Genomic DNA, 20,947 nt, shown 5'->3' on the forward strand with positions numbered 1-20,947 from the left:
GGGGGGGGGGGGGGGGGGGGGGGGGGCTGCGCGGCGCTGTGCGGGAAGCGGCGGGGCGGCGGCGGCGGTGCTGAGGTAAGGCGGGTGGCGGCGGCGGCGGCGACGGGTGGTGGCGCAGGTGCGGGCGGACGGCGCGGGCGGGCGGACGGCCGGCGCGGGCGGGACCTGGCCCTCGCCGCCAGCCCGGGCCTCGCCGGCCGCCCCCGCTCACCCGCGCCCCGGGCCCGCAGGTCGGTCCGAGGCCTCCTCCCCGCCCTGCTCCCGCGGCCGGCGCCGTGGGCATGCGGGCGCGGCTTGCGCGCGCGTGAGGATGGGGACGCAGGGCAGCCCGGTCAAGAGCTACGACTACCTGCTCAAGTTCCTGCTGGTGGGCGACAGCGACGTGGGCAAGGGCGAGATCCTGGAGAGCCTGCAGGACGGCGCGGCCGAGTCCCCGTACGCCTACAGCAACGGTAAGGCCGTGGCGCGGGCGGCCCTCCGTGCAGCGAGCAGGCCTGCGGCAGCTCGCGATGTGTTTTCTTTCTCAGGCCTGTGTCCTCCGGCGAAGGCCCGAGCCCCGGGGTGGGGGGCGGGGAGCAGCTGGATCCAGAGCTCGCAGTATGCTTGGCCCTGGCCAGGTCAGATGGAGGCCTTCAGCGAGGCGAATGGCTTTGCAGTGGGCCCCTGGGTCCATCAGAGCAGAGCAGCGTGGTGGCTGTGGGCACGCGCCATCCCAGCCCCGGAGTGACAGCGCCCCAGAGGGTGCGTGAAAGTAGGTATGTTCCGGAGACCGGATGGAGGTACCTGAGGGGGAGCGTCCAGCGGTGGGGGTCCCACCGCCACCGGGGTTCTGTGCAGTCCAGGTGGAGAAGCTGGGACAGGGGTGCCAGGTATGGCTAGGGTTTTCCTGTGACCCTGTGGAATGTGTGTGCAGATGGGGTTCCTCAAAGGCAGGCTGACCCTGTGAGACAGTTGTTACTCAGTGCTCAGGGAACCGGCACCTTGTGCTGGAAGGAGATGCCCACCCCTCAATTTCTGGTTGCGTTGTTCAAGTACACAGGTAATACACATCCCCAGCGCTCGTCCCAGCTTCCATCAATTTACATCTTTCACGTAGGAAAAAAAGCAGCTAACGTGCCCAGGGGATCATTGTGGTCAGAACCTCCTCTGTGGTGGGGGCCCTGTCCCAGGCCACATGGAGGTTTTTTTGAGGGGTACCAGGAAATCTGCTGATAGCATGTCAACATCCAGTCTTTGTAAGGGCCTTTTTCTGATTTTACTTCTTCAGGTCTTTGTTCGCCACACCCTTTGTTACTTTGTTTCTTGGACTCTTGTCAGTCCTGTCTGACTGCTCTGAGCATTTGTTGTTGGCTAGGTTGTTGCCTATAGGCAGCTGACAGTGTGTGGACATGACCCTTTCATTTTAGGACTTGTCAAGGTTGTTGGATCACCTGCACTGGCTAGATGCCCTTCCTGCTGGACCAGCTTCAGCTGTAGTTAGCTGTGCTGGATTTGCATGGTGCCACCTCCTAAAGCATGTGCTCTCAGCCCCACCTTAGAGGAGATGGCTCGAAGGGCAAGAAAGGGGGGGCCCTGGATTTGTTTTTAGGTGAGGGAGAGCCTCCATTGGGGCCTCAGCAGGCCCTTTCATTGGTTACTGCCACCTCAGTAGACGCTTGGCAGTGACTGTCAGAGGTGTCCTTCCTGACTTAGTGAGTGGTTGAGTTGCTTTTCCAGTGGTAGCATTGCTTCCTGGAGCCCCACTCCCGGGAGGCTGGTGATGCATGTTGAGAAGAGCGTGAGAAGGCTAGGGCTCGTCTGGGGCAGCGGTGTTTTCCTGGAACGTTCATACATGCTTCTGAGGATCAGCTCGGCCTCACCGTCAGGGACTCCAGTCGGGTGCGGCGAGCTCTCAGGGAACACAGAGCCGCTGGTTGGAGAGATGGGACCCACCTCCTGTGCTCTCTGTTGGGTCGTGGTGGCTGCCACAGTTCCTAGGACACATTGACTGAACTAGGGTCAATATTAAGTAAAACATGGTGACCTGCCTGCGACAGTGCAGTTGTCGGAGACTCACAGTGAGCTGGTCTAGGGTGAGGGCCATCTGCCGGAAGTGGTGAGGAAAGGAGCACTCACAGGTCCCTGCCATCACCCCAGCATCAAGTGGAAAAGGCAAAGTGCTGGCCTGTGTCTAGGATCCTTGAGGTTACGAAGCGTGCAGCACGAGGGGCGGCTGTGTGTGGTCAGGGCTCAGCTCACTGACCCTGGTGGCCAGTGCTGTGTCCCTGGGGAAGTGGGCAGAGGGGAGAGCAATTGCTTCTGCTCTGAAGCCTTCCTAAGGGAGACCCTTGAGGGTTTTGGAAGCTCTGGAGCAGCTGGTTCTCATGGTTCCCCATCACGTGAATTTGTTCTTTGTAAGAGTTAATACCTTCCAGGAATTTTTAAATTTCCGATTCTCTTAAAAGGATATACATGTATTTCTTTTCTCTCTTCATTGTTAAAAGTGCTTAGCACATTTCCAGGCTTGTTTTCTGCCTAAACTTGCGTGGTTCCTCTCACCAGGAGCAGATGACCCATGGCAGGGAAATCCCCACTTGGTGAAGGACGTGTAATCAAACTCCTTTCTTTGGGCCAACCTGATTACTTACCTGCATCGAAGTCTTGTCTAGCTCGTTCTTCAGACAGGTACATGAGTGCACATCATTCTTCCCAGCTCTGCAAACACGTGAGTCATTGAAACGGCCTTTTCTAGTGCTGACACCTGAAGCAGTGACAGCCTTATGTGACTGTGTGCCCACACCCATGGGAGCCTGCAGCAGGCTCTTGGTTTGTGGTTCATAGGTCCCTGTAGAGCTGGAAACCTTCTTTTCGGGAGGCTTGAGTTTCCTCTTTTCTGAACACACAGCAGTGGTTTTAGAGGAGGCCTCTGTTCTGTTGGGGAGACAGCAGAACACTTTGCATAGAGGTTCTGCCCGGGCCATCCTCAGGGAAGTTACACTCCAGAGCCTAAGTGTCAAGGAGGCTTGGTTGTGAAAGTTGGCAGGAATGAGGCGCAGGTGTTTTGTGAGCAGCTTATAGTCCTGAGTAAACCCGCAGGTCTGACTCTGCTCTGGGGCACTGGGAGCCCAGGGACTGTCCTTCCGCGGTGCACAGGCCTGGTCCCACTTTTCTGAGGCCAGTGAACATTCAGGGCAGTTACATGCTCTGCACCTTGGCTCCCACAAACCTTCACATTGAGGGTTGGGGGCCGGCAGGAAGATACACTGGGGTTGATATGCCTGTGTCCTGGGAGACTCAAGAGTGGATGTGAATCCATCTCCATGTCTGCTCATCTGGGGTCAGTGTCGGTGGGAGCTGCTGAGTGTACTTTGAGCCCAGGGCCTGGGGGGCGGGGAAGGTAGGAGGAGCGCAGTGTTGGTGACGGGTGTGGACAAAGCCAGGCGAGCATGAGGTATGCTGTGAGTATCTGGGGCCTGCTGGCTGTTGGTGTGTATGGGACCAAACAAAGCCTGCTCTGCCCAGGGAGGAGCAGCCCACTTCAGCAACCCGATGGCTAGGCTGGAGCTCATCATGTCCCCCAGCTCCATGGTTTTTCACTGGACAGTTCTTTTTTTTTAAGATTTATTTATTTGACATAGACACAGCGAGAGAGGGAGCACAAGCAGGGGGAGTGGGAGAGGGAGAAGCAGGCTTCCCGCTGAGCAGGGAGCCCAATGCGGGGCTTGATCCCAGGACCCCGGGATCACGACCTGAGCCGAAGGCAGACACTTAACGACTGAGCCACCCAGGCGACCCTTCACTGGACAGTTCTGAACATCTCTTCTCACCTGGCTGGAAGTTGGTTTCTATCCTTAGTGCAAACCCAAGGAGAGACTGCATCTCTAGATGCGCCACCATGCTGTTTTCCTGAGTCAGGATGGGTCTCTGGTGTCTCATCCGCTGTTTTATCCTTGGTGTTGGTGTGAGATGTATGCCCAGGAGGCATTAACTGCTGTGTGTCCTAAATGAACGAGCAGCCTGTGTGCAGTGTCTCTGTGTTGACAGAAACCTGGTGTTGGTTGCTGGGTCGTCCTTCGTCGTCCCTTTTCTTCCTCTGTGTGTGGTTGGTGCTTGTGTCTGGACTCTGCTCATTTTTCTGGGCAATTTACTGGGATTTGCCTTTCTGTCAGATGCCAGGTTCCAAAGAGGGATGTTGGCCTGGGGTATGATGTGTGCCCAGCATGGTCACAGTGCTGGGCTCCCCCAGTTCTCTTTCCATCATCTAGGCGTCTCTGCCATCCTGTGACGGAGGCACCATCATTGTCCCATTTGGCAGATGAGAAGCTGAGGCTCAGACAAGAGAGTGTAGCTGCCGTAGGCAGTGCAGGGCCTGGCGCCCGTTGTCTCCCTAGGCACTGGCTGCCCGACCCCCTTCCCCTGGGCAGCTGGTCACTGAGTTCCTGGTTGACGCTTCTCTCCAGGCTTTGTTAGGCAGAGTATGGCTGCTGGGCACCTGGTGCTGACTGGCAGGGATGACCCTCTTCTCATCACAGACCCTCCCCGATACTGGGACTGCCTCCTCCCTCTGCTCTGGGGCCTGGGACAGTCACTGAGGCCCATTTGTTCTCCCTTCACTGAGCTGCTCCAGCCCTGCCTGCCTCCCTCCTGGCCGAGACCAGTAGAACAGAGCCCTGACAGCTCCCGGGGTCAGCTGCTAACCAGGGCAGCAAACCACCAGTTTCCAGAGAAGTTTCCAGCAGGTCACAGAGTGCCACACATACACCTATCTGTGCAGGGCTGGGATTCCTAGCTCCCCCTTTGCCAGAGGCACTCATCTGCTATGTGTGCCGCGTAAAGATCAGCTTAGCCCAGCTTGACGGGGTGGCAGGCCGGGAGGCGCAGACTTCTGTATCTGCTTCAGATGAAGTTAATTAGGCCGGTTGGTCATTTGAGCTGGCATGGCCTTGCCTAAGTTGTCCTAAAGTAGGTAGAATATTTAAAATTTTAAATTTTTCCCCCAGCCTTGAGCAGTTTCCGTAAGCTCAGGCAGGTCAGAGAATATCTGCCTCAGTAGCCGGCACATGGCGTTGCAGGGCTGACCTCTCTTGCAGGGTGCGCTGTCACTGTGACATTGCTGTGTCATGTTCCCATCAGCAAGTGTGGCTTGGTTGATGAAGTCAACAGAAATGTGTTTCAGGAAGGAGACCCCAAAAGGGAGCCAAGGAAGTAGGTGGGAAGTGTTTTTTCGGGTACTTCCCCTCCTGTTGTACCTGAATTGTACCTGGTCTGGGACCTGTGGCCAGTGAGGAGGAGGAGCGGAAGGCAGAGGGTGGAGTTGTAGCCAGGCCTGGGGAGTGGGCAGCACCTGGTGTGGGTGTTGTGGGGTCTGGGGCCACATGGGTCAGGGTGTTGCCATCTGCCATATGGAGGAAGTGGGGTAAGGTCTCCATGTCCAGTGCCCTGGTTTGGAGCAAGGTGGCCCACGGGGCTGGGTTTGCTGCCCTGGGCATTCAGGGGAAGGAGGATGAGAGTGGGAGACTGGGAAGACTGGGTGTATGGGGTCACCCTTCGAGTGGGAGGACATGGGCTCCTTAAATCCTTTGGGAATGAGAGTAAATACAAGCGAGCATTAGGTGTAAGGAGGTTGTTAGTTACGGTTGTGCTCTTATAGGCCTGGTAATGACCAGCGAAGTCTCATGTCCGCAGCGTGCGGTTCTATTCTGCCAAGACTGGAGTATTGAGTGCCTTGTCGACTTTGGGTGTGCATCCTTTGGAGGGTGGGAGAGGGACAGGAAGACAGAGGTGGCCAAGTAAACCTGGCACCAGTGGGTGTGGTAGGGACCCAAGGACACGACCGGACAAGCTTTGGCCCTTTGTCTGGAACACATAAGCGGGGGGCGCGGTTTGTGCAGGATGGGTGGGCGGTGCTCAGAAAGATAGGGCTTCAGGGTTGTGAGGAAGGAGGGAAGGACAAGAGGGGTCTAACCAAGAAGGAGTGCAGAGGGCCTGGTGTCAGGAGGCCAACATCTCTGAGCAAGAACAGAGAATGGCAGGAGGCCTGAATCCTGGGAGCAGGCAGGGACTTCACCGATTTTGAGAAGTGTCAAGAGTACAGACATGTCTGGGCACGTGAGTTCATGTGGACCCTGGACAGAGATCTTGGCCAGGTGATAAACACACGTCTTTGAGCCCAGGAAGCCACCGGAGTGGGTCAGAACAAAGTGCTCTGGATCGGGATCGGTAGCAGTGCTGTGACGGAGACGGGCCTGCACTCCCATATAGTAGTTTCTGGGGTCGCAAGCTGGGTCATTGCCGGTCTGCACCTTCCCAGGAGCCAAGGTAGGGCGAGTACCTGGTAATCAGGTCTGCGAGGATGGCTAGTGAGCTTAGAGATGTTATTCAGACTTGAAACGCTGTGCACAGCCTTGAGTGACTCAGGAACATGGTGACCTCTCACAGGGTGGTCTTGTCCTTCCTGGGTCTCATGTTGGCAGGAAGATGTCAGGAGCTGGGTCTGGTTTCCTTACGGCTGCAGCTTGGACAGGGAGGACGTGTGTCCCTGAGCACAGGTCCCTCGTCTCCCTGCAGAAGCTGCTGCACTGGTCTGACCGGGGTCTCCCGTGGGAGCCCGAGGTCCTGGGCACCTTCACACTCGCAGCTCTCTCAGTCCCCGGGGCTGGCAGTGATTTGATTTGGGTCCAGCAATGACCAGATCCCTGGGTAAGTGAGGACAGCTTGGTGGTCGTATCATTTTTAGGAGGATTTTCCTCATTTGAAGTCCGTTGGCCAGGGCCACACACAGAGTCCTCAGAGAGGGGGGTTCTAATGAAAAATAGACGGAAAGATGTTTAACTTTGGGGATGGAACGTTCACCTGTAAGTGCATGACAGGAAATCTGGTGATGCTTGGTGCTAGGAGTGCCAGGAGTGAGTCGTGCAGGAAGGGAGTCCACAGCATGTGCTCTCCAGAGCCTTAGAAATTATGTAGGGGTCTTTCCTGGGGAATAATAGGGGACACAACTGAAGACAGTCAAGGCTTCTTTTTCTTTTTTCTCTTTTCTTTTCTTTTTTTTTTTAAAGATTTATTTGACAGAGAGAGACAGCTAGAGAGGGAACGCAAGGAGGGGGAGTGGGAGAGGGAGAAGCAGGCTTCCGGTGGAGCAGGGAGCCCGATGCAGGGCTCGATCCCAGGACCCCAGGATCATGACCTGAGCCGAAGGCAGACACTTAACAACTGAGCCACCCAGGCGCCCCTTTCCTTTTCTTTTTTAATAATAGAAATGAAAAGCCCAGGGGCACCTGGGTGGCTCAGTCGTTAAGCGCCTGCCTTCGGCTCAGGTCATGATCCTAGAGTCCTGGGATCGAGCCCCGCATCGGGCTCCCTGCTCAGCGGGGAGCCTGCTTCTCCCTCTCCCACTTCCCCTGCTTGTGTTCCCTCTCTTGCTGTGTCTCTCTCTGTCAAATAAATAAATAAAATCTTAAAAAAAAAAAAAAGAAATGAAAAGCCTGAAACGCCCAAGGGTCCAGAGGGGAAATACGGTATATTCATAGGGCGAGATATTATATAGCCTTTAAAAATGGTGTTTTGGGGGAATAGTGAGTATGCGGTGACATGAGGAAAGCTAGTACCTTGTTAAGCAGGCAGAGTCTGTCTAACGACATCATGTATGAGTGTGTGTGAAATGAAAGAATCGGGCAGTGAGGCACACGAAAACATTAATTGTGGGTATCTCTGAATTTGGGGGTTATGAGTAATTTTTGTGTTTTTTTTTTTTATGTTAAGTGTTCTGTATTTTGCCAAATTTTGTACACAGAGTGTGCTTGCTCCTTATGAAAGCTTGTGCTTTGGTCTGGTCTGTTGTGGTTTATTAAGGAAACCGGTCCACAGACTGCCCTAGAGCCCTCCTCCTGAAAGCCGGCGTGCTAGTGTATGTGGAAAGGCATCTTGAAATGCATTAGGTAACTTCTGCTTCCTTTTCCGTCCTTCATCAGGTGGCCCCCCTCCTCCTTTCCCCAGCAACAGATTTACGTTTGCCTGTGGGTCAGACCCTGACCTGGAGAAGGACAGGAGCTCGAGTGTCCTTGTTCCCTCCATGTCTGTGTGCTCAGCATGCTAGGGGACAGGTGTTCGCACCCAGCTCCAATCTGGATTCAGAGCCCCCAAGGTCAAAAGACCTATTAATCTAAACTCTGGGCATGTCAATATCCTGTGGGTTTACTTTTTTGAAATAAGCTTTATTGAGATAGAGTTTACATATGATGAAATGGACCCATTTTGAGTGTAGAGTTCAGTGAGTCTCGACAAGTGTGTACCCATATAACCACTGCCTTAATCGGGATATGGATTGTTTCCACTTCTCCCTAAAAGTTCTGTCATGGCTCTTGGAAGTCCAGCCCCCAGCCTCCAGCCCCCACTGGTGTGCTTCCTGTCACTCTAAGGTTACTTTTGCCTCTCCAGAACTTCCTGTAAATTGAGTCATGCAAGATGGTCTTTCGTGCTGTTGGTTTGTGTCGCTCGGCAGGATGTGTGTGAGACTCACTCACATGGGGCACACACCATAGCCATCTGTCCTGTTCCCGAGAAGCATTCCTTTGCACACATAAACCCCAATTTGTTTATCCATTCACCTGTCAGTACGGTTCTGGTCACTGGTCATGTCCTGATTTGGGCTGTTGTGAAGAATGCTGGTATGAACATTCTTGTACAAATCTTTAAAGTTTTTAAAAAATTTTATTTTGGGGGGGCCCCTGGCCGGCTCAGTCCGAGGAATGTGCAACTCTTGGATCTCAGTGTCATGGGTTCCAGCCCCATGTTGGGTGTGGAGATGACTTAAATAAATAAAACTTGAAAAAAAAATTTAGTTTTGGGGCGCCTGGGTGGCTGAGTCGTTAAGCGTCTGCCTTCGGCTCAGGTCATGATCCCAGAGTCCTGGGATCGAGCCCTGCATCGGGCTCCCTGCTCGGCGGGAAGCCTGCTTCTCCCTCTCCCACTCCCCCTGCTTGTGTTCCCTCTCTCGCTGTGTCTCTCTGTCAAATAAAATCTTAAAAAATACATATATTTAAAAAAAATTAGTTTTGTGGTAAATATGCATATTATGTTGACTGTTTGCAAGTGTATGATTTACTGGCATGAAACACATTCCTAACTCACAAGTCTTTGTGTGCATGTGCCTCTAGCAGTGGGGTTGCTTGGCCACGTGTGTTTTTGTCTGCTTAACTCATGAGAAATCGCCCAGCTGTGTTTTAAAGTCCTCTATCATTCTGAATTCCCACCAGCAATATGTGTGAGTTCCAGTTGCTTTACATCTCGGCCAATGTTTGATGTTGTCAGTCTTTTTTCTTTTCTTTTTTTTAAGATTCGTTTATTTGAGAGCTAGAGAGTGAGTGAGTGAGCACAAGCAGGGGGAGGGGCAGAGAGAGAAGGAGAAGCAGGAACCCCGACATGGGACTTGATCCCAGGATCCTGGGATCGTGACCTTGTTTTCTTTTTCTTTTTTTCTTTCTTTTTTTTTTTTTTTTTAAAGATTTTATTTATTTATTTGAGAGAGACAGAGATAGCGAGAAGAGAGCATAAGCGGGGAGGAGAGGGAGAAGCAGGCTTCCCACGGAGCGGGGAGCCCGATACGGCGCTCGATCCCAGGACCCTGGGATCATGACCTGAGCCGAAGGCAGACGCTTAACTAAGACTGAGCCAGCCAGGCACGCCCCTGCCTTTTCTTTTTAATCAGCTCTCTTGAGGTATAATTTGTGTGCCCAGAGCCCGGATCCATTTAAAATTTGCAGTTCTGTGAGTGCTGACAGGTGTGCACACCTGAGAACCCATCACCACCCTCAGCCCCCATGCTCCTTGCAGACCAGCCTGTCTGCTCCCAGACCTGGCAGCTGCCGATGTTTCTGTTCCAGGCTGGTTTGTATTTCTCGAGTGTTCCTAGACGTGGAGTCACATGCGCCCTGTTTTCTGTGAGGCACGGCCGCGCGTTTGTGTGTGAGGCCCCCTCGGTGCTATGTGGCTGTCATCTGTGCCGACTGCAGTGTCTTTATCTGTTCTTCTGCACCAGGGCTTTTGGAAAGTTTCCGTGTTTGGGTTTTTTCTGAATGGTGTTCCTACGAAAATTCTCATACTTGTTTTTGGTGCCTGTATGTGTGTGTTTCTGTTGGGGATACACTGTGGAGTGGGGTTGCCGAGTTGTAGGGTGTGTTCAGCCTTAGTAGGCACCACCAGACGGTTTTTGGACTGTCCCAGGGGGTGGGGGGTGAGAGTTCCGTTCACTTTCCTTTTATCCTGTTTCTTTCTTTTTTTTTTTTTTATGATAATAGTCCCTGTCTCTTTTTTTTTTTTTTTTTAAAGATTTTTATTTATTTATTTGAGAGAAAGAGAATGAGAGAGAGCATATGAGAGGGGTTAGGGTCAGAGGGAGAAGCAGACTCCCCGCCGAGCAGGGAGCCCGATGCAGGACTCGATCCCGGGACTCCAGGATCATGACCTGAGCCGAAGGCAGTCGCTTAACCAACTGAGCCACCCAGGCACCCCCTTTTATCCTGTTTCTTTAGGACAGCCTTCCGTCCTAGGGGTCACCTTCTGTTGCCTAACCACCCCCAGTGGGCGGGCTTTACTTTGTACCCAGTCTGTTAATAGTGCTGCAGTAGATAACCTCCTGTTCCTTTCCCACAGCGACTCCTTCCCTGTTCCTGCTGTAACATATTATCTTATGGTTCCGTGCTCTGGTGGTTGGGCCGTCCTTTCTGCAGGCTCTCGGGGAGGTCTGTTCCTTGCTCATGGCCTTGGCAGGCCCCCCGGGTCTCTGCTGGCTGTGAACCGGGCAGCCCCAGCTTCTAGAGTTCACCCACATGCCTCGCCCGCCTTCCCTTTTCTCTGTCTTGAAAGCCAGGTCAGGCCCTTCCAGGCTTTGAGTCTCTCCTCCTTGCATCTCATCTCTGACTCAGCTAGGAAAGAGTCCCCATCTTTAAGGATTCCTGATGACCTCAGGCCCACCCAGATAACACAGGACCCTTTCCCTCTTAAGGCCCATCACCCCAGTCACACCTGCAAGGTCCCTTCGCCTTGCGGGATGCGTGTTCACAGGTTCCGGGCATTAGGGGGAAGACATCTCCAGGGACAGGTTGGGGATGTTATTCTGCCCACCACACCGTCATGAAAAGTTCTTTGTATTTTGATTTGGGTAGATTTTTGGTGACTGGTCAAGGGAGTGGTGTTTGCATTTCTGGTAGATACTGCTGGTCTTGGTTCTTGCTTTGGACTGAATGCTTGTGTTTGCCAGAATTCACATCTTCACACCTGACTCCCCCAGGTGATGGTCAGGGGTGGGGCCCTTGGGAAGGGACTTAGTCACGAGGGTGGAGCCTCCGGAATGGGATCAGTGCCCTTGTCAAAGAGACCCAGAAAGCTCCTTGGCCCCTCCTGCTGTTTGTGACCCAGGAAGCCAGCCCTCACCAGACACGGACTCTGCTGGTGCCTTGTCTCCAACTTCCAGCCTCCAGAGCCGAGAGAAGCCAGTCTCTGTTTGTAAACCACCCAGTTGATGGTATTTTGGCACAACAGCCCCAAGCCGACGAAGAAATTACCACAAACTGGGGGGCTTAAAGCAGCACCCACTTCCCAGCGGTTTCTATGGGTCAGAAACCCAGTCACAGCTTAGCTGGGTCCTCACAAGGTCTCTCTCGGGCTGCAGTCAGGTGTGGGCTGCAACAGAAAGAATCCTTTTTTTTTTTAAGATTTTATTTTATTTATTTGACAGAGACACAGCCAGAGAGGGAACACACAAGCAGGGGGAGTGGGAGAGGGAGAAGCAGGCTCCCCACAGAGCGGGGAGATCCCAGGACCCTGGGATCACGATCTGAGCCAAAGGCAGATGCTTAACGACTGAGCCACCCTGGCATCACAACCTTTTTTTTTTTTTTTTTAAGATTTCTTTATTTGAGAGAGTGCGTGAGTGCACATGTGTGCCAGGAGGGAGGGGCAGTGGGAGAGAGAATCTCAAGCAGACTCCCCGCTGAGCACGGAGTTGGATCCCGTGACCCTGAGATCGTGACCTGAGCCATAATCGAGAGTCCGAAGCTCAACTGACTGAGCCCCCCAGACACCCCAGAGATTCCTTTTCAAGTTTGTGGGGCTGTTGGCGGTACCCGCCACCTCACTTCCAAGGCACATGGGGCTCTACCTAGGGCGGCTTGCTTCATAGAATCAGCAAGGTAGAGAATCTGCCAGTGGGACATCCCATGTAACATGATCACAGAGGGACATCTGTCGCCTTGGCCTCACTCCAAGGGTCAGAAGCAAGTCTTTGTTCCCACCACCCTCTGGGGGAGGGGTGTACCGTGTACCCAGGGGCGTGAGTGCCAGGAGGCAGGACCCCGTGCCCACACAGGAGTGCCTGCCACATTGCCCAGTGCCGCCTCTGTGTCTACCAGGGATGTGTGGAATCCCCGTTTATGTCCCCAAGCACGCTGTGTGGTGTGAGGCGCAGTTCCTGGGCATAGGCCTGTGCTGCGGCCTTCCCCTTGGACGAGAAGCATGAAGGCCACTCAGGTGCTTCAGGCTGCACGTGTGTGTACAGGGGGGCTGCCTGGGCCTGGGCCCGCTAGGACGACTGCTGTGTGCGTCCCAGGGCATTCTGTGCATCCCACCTGTGTCATGGGGAGCTTTTTCTGCTTCCTAGAAGATCCCAACATTCCTCTTCTGCTTCTTGTCTGTCTTTGGGGACTTGGGAGAGCTTGTTTTCCCTCCTTAGGAAGTAACCGTTAAGCAATAGCTGCCTGTCTTGGGTTTAGACGTCCTGTTGGAAGCACACGGGGTGTGCCTTGGTCGGAGAACGACTGGAGCCTTCCTTCCTGGGAGGCATGATCTGGGGGCTCCGCCCGCTGTGTCGCTGTTGGAGCCTGCTGTGACCTCAGTGGGTGGCCTGCCTCGCTGTGAGGGCTTGGAGCTGGTGGTCCGCACTACCCAGGGGCACTCCCAGCCATCCCTGGATGCCGCTCCCCTATCAGGAGCCGCTGCAGTGGGGAGAGCCTGTGGGGAATGGCTTCCTCTCCCTCTTCCACTTCCAAAGGAAGACACCAGTTAGCACTTGTTTCTTTTTTTTTTTTTTAAAGATTTTATTTATTTATTTGACAGCGAGAGAGAGAGAGAGAGAGAGAGAGAGAGCGCGCGCGCGCGCGCGCACAAGCAGGGGGAGGGACAGAGGGAGAAAGAGACTCCCTGCTGAGCGGGGAGCCAGACATGGGGCTCAATCGCAGAACCCAGAGATCATGACCCGAGCTGAAATCCAGAGTAGCTGCCCAGCTGGCTCAGTCAGTAGAGCATGTACCCTTTTTGATCTCCGGGTCGTGAGTTCAAGCCCCATGTTGGGCATAAAACTTACTTTAAAAAAAAAAAGTCCTTCTGTGGCTTTTAATCGTGTTGTAAGGTAGCTGGATAATTACACGTTGAGTGTTGCCATTTCTTCCATAAAGACTGGGACCTCAGACAGGAAGGAGGTGGTGACAGATGACCTGTCCGGGCAGGCGATGTCCTTCCTTGCCCTCTCCCTTCAGGTGGGTCTGACAGGTGTGTGGGAAATGCCCACACCCAGAGGTCCGCCTGGTTGTGTGTAGTGGTCTTCATTCTGAACAGTGGAAAATTGAACCGACAGTCTTGATTGATACAGCAAATCAAGCTGACCAGGCAGACGGCTGAAGCTGTCTGGTTCCTCTTCGTGTGTTCTCTGCCTGAGCACCATGTCATTCCTAGTGACAGTGGGTTTTCTTGGAGGTCGGTGGTCCTGAGTCCATGCTGACAGGCGTGTGAGCTCTGGTGAAGCTCTGAAGGAGGGAGCGGAAGAGAGTGTGACTCGTAGCCTGTCCGTCTGCCGACTCCTGACGGGATAGCACACATCAGCTCCAGCCAGCAGGGTGGTTCTTGTCCAGGTCACCCTTGACAGGCTGGCCGTCTGGCCGCAGACGCCCCACAGGTGACAGGCGCACCCCTGCCAAGGGTGAGAAGCCAGGGGAGATGGACGCCCACAGCTGTGCTCACATGTCCTGGTGAAGTGGGTCTCTGCGAGGAGCTCCCCCGGCACCACCAGGAAGGGGGTGACTATCAAAAACAAGAACACCAGTCAGCAGCCCATAATTACAGTGTTCCTGCTCCCCCAGCATCCGCCGGTGTTTCCCCAGGGCCGGGAGCTGCCCCCGTCGCCCTGCCTGGGCTGTGGTGCAGGGATGTGGCATCATGTCGCTGTCGGTGGGTGCCGTCCTCAGCCATGTCAGGCCCTCTGGGGCCAGTACTTTGTAGCGTCCCCTGTACTGTCCTGAGAAGCAGTGAGTTTGATCTGCAGGTCATCCAGGCCATCCACGTGCAGAACTAGAACGTGTACATGCAGAGTATCTGTAACATGAGGGGGAAGAGGGGCAGTGCATCCTAAATCGTTTGTGCTCCGATCCAGGTGTACTAGACGCTGACAAGATGACAGTAGAAATGTACCTGGTGCAGGTGTTACTAAGGGGGAGGTGGGTTTTTTTCAAAATGGTAAAGAACTTTTGGTAAAATTCTGAACCAGCAAGACCCCCGTGATTCACAAGGTGGTGGCATCCCTGCCAAATGTGGTGTGCGGATAGGGCTTGCACACTGTGCAAGATGGGTCTTCACGCAGAGTGAGGTCCGCAGGTGCTTCCTGTACAAATACCTGCCAGACGCTGGAGCTGTTTGTGGGACTCAGGACTGTTCCCTCTGGTGCACAGCAATCATGTGCATGGCAGTTCACCTGCGGTCCCTGGCCTGTGTCTCCTCAGTCTGTGACAACACGTGTCCCCTCACAGGGACCCTCTGTAGCTCTCTGTCCGGGTGCAGGTGTGGGATAGCCACGACACAAGCCCCTGTTGTTCCCAAAACCCGCTTGGTGTATAGTAGGAACGTAAACAGTAATTTGTGTCGAGTGAATTGCCACTCCCTTGAGAAACCCCGTAACACAGTAAAAAGGACATTCTTGGGAACCTGTGGCCCTGTCAGGTGAGAGAGGCTGAGTGTGTGGGACGCAGGTACCGCGGGACGAAGCGCAGAGGCCTGAAGCCTGGCTGTGAGGCGCAGGCAGGACCCCATGCCCCCGGGCCCTCTGGTACTGAAGCCAGGGTGGGGGCCGAGCGGGGACATGGGAGGTCTGCTCCCTGGGAGAAGTGGGTACGGCGGAGGGCCCCGGCCGCCCCTGCTGCTGGTGCTCAGGTAGCGTCCCGTGCTGCCCAGAGGCAGCAGCTAGTTCTTTGCAGGAATAGCCCCCAGTCCAAGACGAGGGACCTCCGTACACCCCGAGGTGCCTGACAGCTCCATCGTGAGCCCCACTTGAGCAGAGTCACCTGGACTTCCTGCAGCTTCTTGGGGTCTCCGAGGGCTGGTGGACAGCCAGCCACCACACAGTGTGAGGAAAGACATCTGAGAACCTTAACAATCCGGTAATTAGTGTTGCCTGAGATACAAAGAGATACTGCGTCCAAGAACTAGGAACAGAATGTTATTTGAAAAGAGCGTTCAGAGGGCCAGAAAGAGCATTGAGAAATGAGGTTAGAAAGAGCAGCAGAATTTTTTGAAGGGTCAGAGGAGAATGGTAAAGTTGAGGACAGCTCCCGGAGCGCGGACCAGAAGCACAGAGATGAGAGCACTGGCTGTTAGCTAGGAGTGGGACACAGCAGCTGGGATGTGGGATTGCTGGAGTCACCGAATGGGCCCTGGGCTGCACTGACACGGGAAAGACCCCCCCAGAACACTGGGCAAATAACTGCTTCAAGAGCTCTCGCGTGGGAAGGGTTGGGAACCGGAGCAGCTCCTGTCTCCCCGGGCACTGGTCAGCTGCCGCTGGCCCCCACTGGCCTCCCAGTGCCCTGTGTCTGTCCAGAGAGTGTTCCCAGTTCTGGGGCCCGAGACTTGGCCACCCAGTATGACCCCCACCCTGCGTGTGAGCTGCTCCCGTCACCTCAGGAGGCCTGGTCACCCCCACATGCACCCAGGCAGTTATCCAAGCCCCCACCAGCTGATTCTGATGGTCGTGCCCGGGCTGTCCAAGATTCCGTGTTTTGAGCAGTTTTTCAAAGAGGGGCTCAGTGTTCATGGACTGCTGGGGTGAGGCAGGGGGAGTGTGACTGCAGTCCTCCAGCATCGGATCTGGAGACCCAGGACTTGTCGGAGCTGCCTGAGCAGTGACGTTTAGTTGACACCATCCCTGGTGATGGCACGGAGAGTCTGCTTTCCCACAGGCAGGCCTTGCTCTGTGGACTTGTGGGTCTGTATCTTCTGAGACTTTATGAAGTACACTGTACGTTTTTGTCCAGATTTGGGAGGCGGGGATGAGGGGCAGGGTAGGCATGAAGGATATATTTGAAATTTTGGTGCCCATGTGAATCTGTCAGCCTGGGGCTCTCCGCCCTGTCAGGAGCTCTCGGCCGGCGGCCAGGCCGTTCGCAGCTGGGCCCCGCTGTCCACTTCCCTCAGTCCCCTCACACAGGCTGCTCAGCCTTCTGTGGGGGCCATGAGGGCTCCTGGCAAGGCGGGGTGGGGGGCGGGCGTGGCTTCCTGCCGCCTCCGAGCTCTCCTCTGCAGCCTTCCCTGAAAGCCCTGTGGTCCGGGGAGCCCTCAGACCCAGCTGGGCGGGCTGTGCAGCAGGACAGGTTGGAAATGGAGCAGACCCTTCCTTGGGATAGCTCCCAGCTCTGCATGCTCATCGGCCTGCTGTGTGCTTGGCAGGGTGTTTAAAGCCGCTGCTGCAGAGCAGAGCCTGCACCCCAAAGTCACGGCGCCATCGGGATGGTGATGAGTGCGGTGGAACGTGGGCAGACAGAGCCGCAAGGCGCCCAGCTGCATTCCGCATTCGCCACACTGCACCTCGTCTCCTGGGCCTTTGCTGGGCACACCCTCCTCCCTGCCACTCCCAGCTGGGCCTTGGGAGTCACCTCAGGGTGACTGGGCAGCACCCTTTTGCCTCGGAGAGATGCCGGGGAGTGTCCCGTCCCCTAGCCCCCAGCCTGCTGGGCTGACCCACCACCTGGAGGTGATGTTGCCCAGAGCACGGGCGTCCACATCCACAGCCTTTCTGGTCACCGCCGTTTCTGTCTCGCAGGAGGTGTAGATCCAGGACCAAAAAGAGGCAAGTCCTGGGCCAGATCTGTGCTTCCTGTTTGACAGAATTACAGGAGCTCCCACCCAGGACCGAGGATGCTTGAGCGGACGCCAGTCGGGGAACATGGAACAGAAGCATAGAGATGAGAGAACTGGCTGGGGGGAGGACGGGTGGGGAGAGGCCTGAGTTTGCTTCTTCTTGCGGAGTGTTTCTTTCGCTTGAGAATACGTGCAAGAGAGTCTTCTCTCCCTTTTCTTTTAATTGTGGTAAAATACACGTTAACAGGAAGTTTGCCCCCTTCGCCGTCTTTAGGCGCACAGCTCATTCCCGCTGTTGTGGGACCACGACCACTGTCCGTCCACAGAGCTTTTCCATCTTCCCAAACTGAAGCTCTGTCCCCATGAATCGCTGACTCCCCACCCGCCCCCGCCCCTGGTGACCTCCATCTACCTTCTGTCTCTAGGGATCTGACGGCTCGAGGGGGCTTGAGAAGCGGAATCCTGCCGTATTTGTCTTCCTGCCACAGGCTTATCTCCCCGAGCACGATGCCCTCCGGGCCCACCCCTGTGGGAGCACGCGTTGGCCTGTCCTCCCCGTTAGGGCTGAACACTGGTCCACTGCATGGACAGACCACACTTTTCCCTTTGTCTGCCGATGGACACATGAGCTGCTTCCACCTTTTGGCGGCTGTGGACAGTGCGGCTGTGAGCGTGGATGTGGAAATACATCCGTAGTTGATTCCTTGCTTTCATTTCTTTTAGTTGTAAGCCGGAAGTGGAATTTCTGCATCAGATAGTAATTCTGTGTTTGAGTTTTTGAGGAGCCTCCAGGCTGTTTTCCACGTGGCGGCTGCACCCTTCCCCATGCGCACCGCAGTGCCCGAGGGCTCCAGCTTCTTCACACCCTCACCAGCACCTGTGATTTTCTTGGTTTTTTTCTCTAATAACCATCTAAATGGTGTGAGTTGACATCTCATTGTGGTTTGATTTGCATTTCCCTGATGCTGAGTGGGGTTGAGCACCTTTCTATGTGCGTATTGCTCATTTGTGTATCCTCTTTGGAGAAATGTCTAGTCAAGTCTTTTGCCCATTTTTAATTGGGTTGTTTTTGGTATCGTGTTGTAGCATTTCTTTCTATATTGTGGATACCAGTCTCATCAGATATGTGATTTGCAAATATTTTCTCCTGTTTTGTCAGAGAGGAAAACAGGACGTTTTCATTCTGTTAATGTCCTTTGAGGCATGGGAGCCAGGTTTTCATGCACAGCTGGGAGTTGGCCGGGCAGAAGGACAGTGAGGGTAGAGACCCCAGTGCCAGGGTTGGGGGTGTGCCATGTGCACATGATGTGTGTGTGAACAACACCTGCATTAAAAATGCCCATTTTTGGGACACCTGGGTAGCTCAGTCAGTGAAGTGTCTGCCTTCGGCTCAGGTCATATTCCCAGGGTCCTGGGATCGAGCCCCACATCGGGCTCCCTGCTCCGCGGGAAGCCTGCTTCTCCCCCTGCTTGTCCTAGTTTTCTCTCTCTCTCTCTCAAATAAATAAATAAAATCTTTTTAAAAAAAGACCATTGGGACGCCTGGGTGGCTCATTCAGTTACACGTCTCCCTTCAGCTCAGGTCACCACCCCAGGGTCCTGGGATCAAGTCCCGCATTGGGCTCCTAGCTCAGCGGGGAGTCTGCTTCTCCCTCTGCCTCTCCCCCTGCTTGTGCTTTTGCTCTTGCGCCCTCTCTCTCTAATAAATTAATTAAATTAAAATAAATAAATTAAAAAAAAAGAGGGCGCCTGGGTGGTTTAGTTGGTGGAGCATGTGACTCTTGATCTCGGGACTGTGCGTTCAAGCCCCACATTGGGTCTAGAGTATACTTTAAAAAAATGGGGCGCCTGGCTGGTTCAGTCGGTTAAGCATCCGACTCTTGGTTTCGGCTCAGGTGGTGATCTCAGGGTTGTGAGATTGAGCCCTGTGTCAGGCTCTGCGCTCAGTGCAGAGTCTGAGATTCTGTCTCCCTCTCTCTGTCCCTTCCCCTGCTGACACTCTCTCGCTCTTTCAATTAAATAAATAAAATCTTAAAATAAAAATAAAAAATAAACCTTAAAAAAAAGTCCATTTTCAAGCCCTCTTGGAGCAAGTGTTATAAAGTCAAGAAACTGATGAGATTTTTAAGGTTTAGGAATGGAAGAGGGAAGACATAGCTTGTGGGAAGTTTCTGGATGGCCCACAGACCACTTGAAGATGTTCCATGTAAGCTAAGTGTCCCTGCTCCTACTCTTTAACTCATAAAAGAGTAAAAACAAAAACAAAAACTGAAGCTAAGGCAGGCGTGGGTTTTGCAGAGAGCTCTCCAGAGAGATGGCATTTTAGAGATTACTTGCCCCTTCATCATGCTCCCAGCATGCTCCAGTTGTCAGTACCCAGGGGCTACAGTGAGCCAAGAACGCAGACACCCTTAGCCTCTGGGAGGTCGATGTCAGGACCCAGACGAAGAGGTCAGCACGGAGACGAGCCTCCTCCCTCCGCCCTGCGGCTGTCAGCACCCAGCACGCACTCTCGGGGTGACACTGGGGTGGCCTGCTTGGGTTGCTGGGCTGGAGCCACGGGAAGGCACCAGGTGGGGGTGGCACGGCCCTTGGCCCTGGCACGGTGGGTCCTGGTGGGCCTTTCCCCACGTGTCTCCTGCAGCTACCCTTTGCTTCCTTCCAGGAATCGACTATAAGACGACCACCATCCTGCTGGATGGACGGCGGGTCAAGCTGGAACTCTGGTGAGTCAGGCCCTGCGGGGCGAGGTGTCCGGGGCAGGGACTGTAGCACCTCAGTGTCACTGTGCGATGCCTCAAGTGAGTCAGGAGTCCTCAGAGATGGGATGGCATCATGTTGACCCTCCCTGGAATAGCCGTTTGCACAGACCCTGTGTCCCTGTGGAACGGACTCTGATGCAGAAACCAGAAGTCTGGGCTGTTTGGTCTGATAGAGCCCAGCTCCCTTTGGCCCAGAAACACTCATTTCCACTGTGACCATGGCTCCTCGGCCCTTGCTCTTCCCTGGGCTACACATGAAGGAGCGTCTTCCAGAACCTCAGCAGGAGGCGTGAATTCCCACAGTGGTGGGGTTCTCTAGCCCAGCAGGGCAAGGTTCCAAGGCACACAGGCCCATGGAGGTCCGCCAGGGTGAGCTGTGGAGTGGGAGGGGGCAGGGGCCAGCACCTCACAGGGATGACACTGTGCATGCTGGGGTCCCATGGGCTGCGTCCCCCAACCCCCCTGTGTTTCAGGGACACCTCGGGCCAAGGCAGGTTTTGCACCATCTTCAGGTCCTACTCCAGGGGCGCACAGGTAAGCCCAGCGACCGTGCCGGTGCCGTTCTCCAGGATGACCCCCTCCCGCTGCTGTGCTGTCAGATCCCACGTGCGTGATTCTTTCGAAGCCAAGTTTGACATCTGAACACCAGGCTTCCACTGGGGGTCTAACCTTGGGTACCCTCTGTGCCCATCGGCTCCCATGGCTCCTGCTGGTGGAGGTGCCACAGGAGGTGTGCTGAGACCCTTGGAGATGCTGCTCAGTCATCCAGTTCCCCGGGAAGAAGAGGTGACCTCTCTGGACTTGGATGTGCTGATGGAGGGGGCTGCCTGGGGAGGCAAGCCCATCTCAGGGCTGGGGGCTCCGGAGGGGGCTGGCCTGGATCACTGATGAGGAGAGTGGAGCCTGAGCCTTGGAGCCGCCATGGAAGGGGCTGCTGTGGGTCCTCAGTGGGGCAGGGCGGTGTGCAGGGATGTGGGCACCTGCTCATTTCTGTCTGCATCCTCTGGGTTCCCCCCAACATACTTGTGTGCCAACTGGATCTGTATGTGGTTCGAGGCTAGAAGGAGAAGGGAAAGTAGCTGTGTGCCCAG

General features: G+C 54.7%; 1 protein-coding gene across 3 annotated transcripts in view; it reads left to right on the forward strand.

Moving 5' to 3' along the window:
• Window positions 1–20,947, forward strand: part of RAB40C (RAB40C, member RAS oncogene family) — a 29,068-nt gene that overhangs the window by 513 nt on the left and 7,608 nt on the right. For 2 of the 3 annotated variants that reach the window (XM_035021820.1, XM_035021822.1), the window contains exons 1-4: window positions 42–75; window positions 231–452; window positions 19,760–19,820; window positions 20,330–20,390. In XM_035021820.1, coding sequence (XP_034877711.1) covers window positions 311–452; window positions 19,760–19,820; window positions 20,330–20,390 — 264 coding nt within the window. In that variant the 5' untranslated portion in view covers window positions 42–75; window positions 231–310. Of the gene's footprint in view, window positions 1–41; window positions 76–230; window positions 453–19,759; window positions 19,821–20,329; window positions 20,391–20,947 lie in introns of those variants that run through there. The other variant, XM_035021821.1, reaches the window with a different exon arrangement.

Source organism: Mirounga leonina, unplaced genomic scaffold, assembly GCF_011800145.1.
Source record: "Mirounga leonina isolate KUSES-001 unplaced genomic scaffold, KU_Mleo_1.0 Mir_175, whole genome shotgun sequence".
Classification (NCBI taxonomy): domain Eukaryota; kingdom Metazoa; phylum Chordata; class Mammalia; order Carnivora; family Phocidae; genus Mirounga; species Mirounga leonina.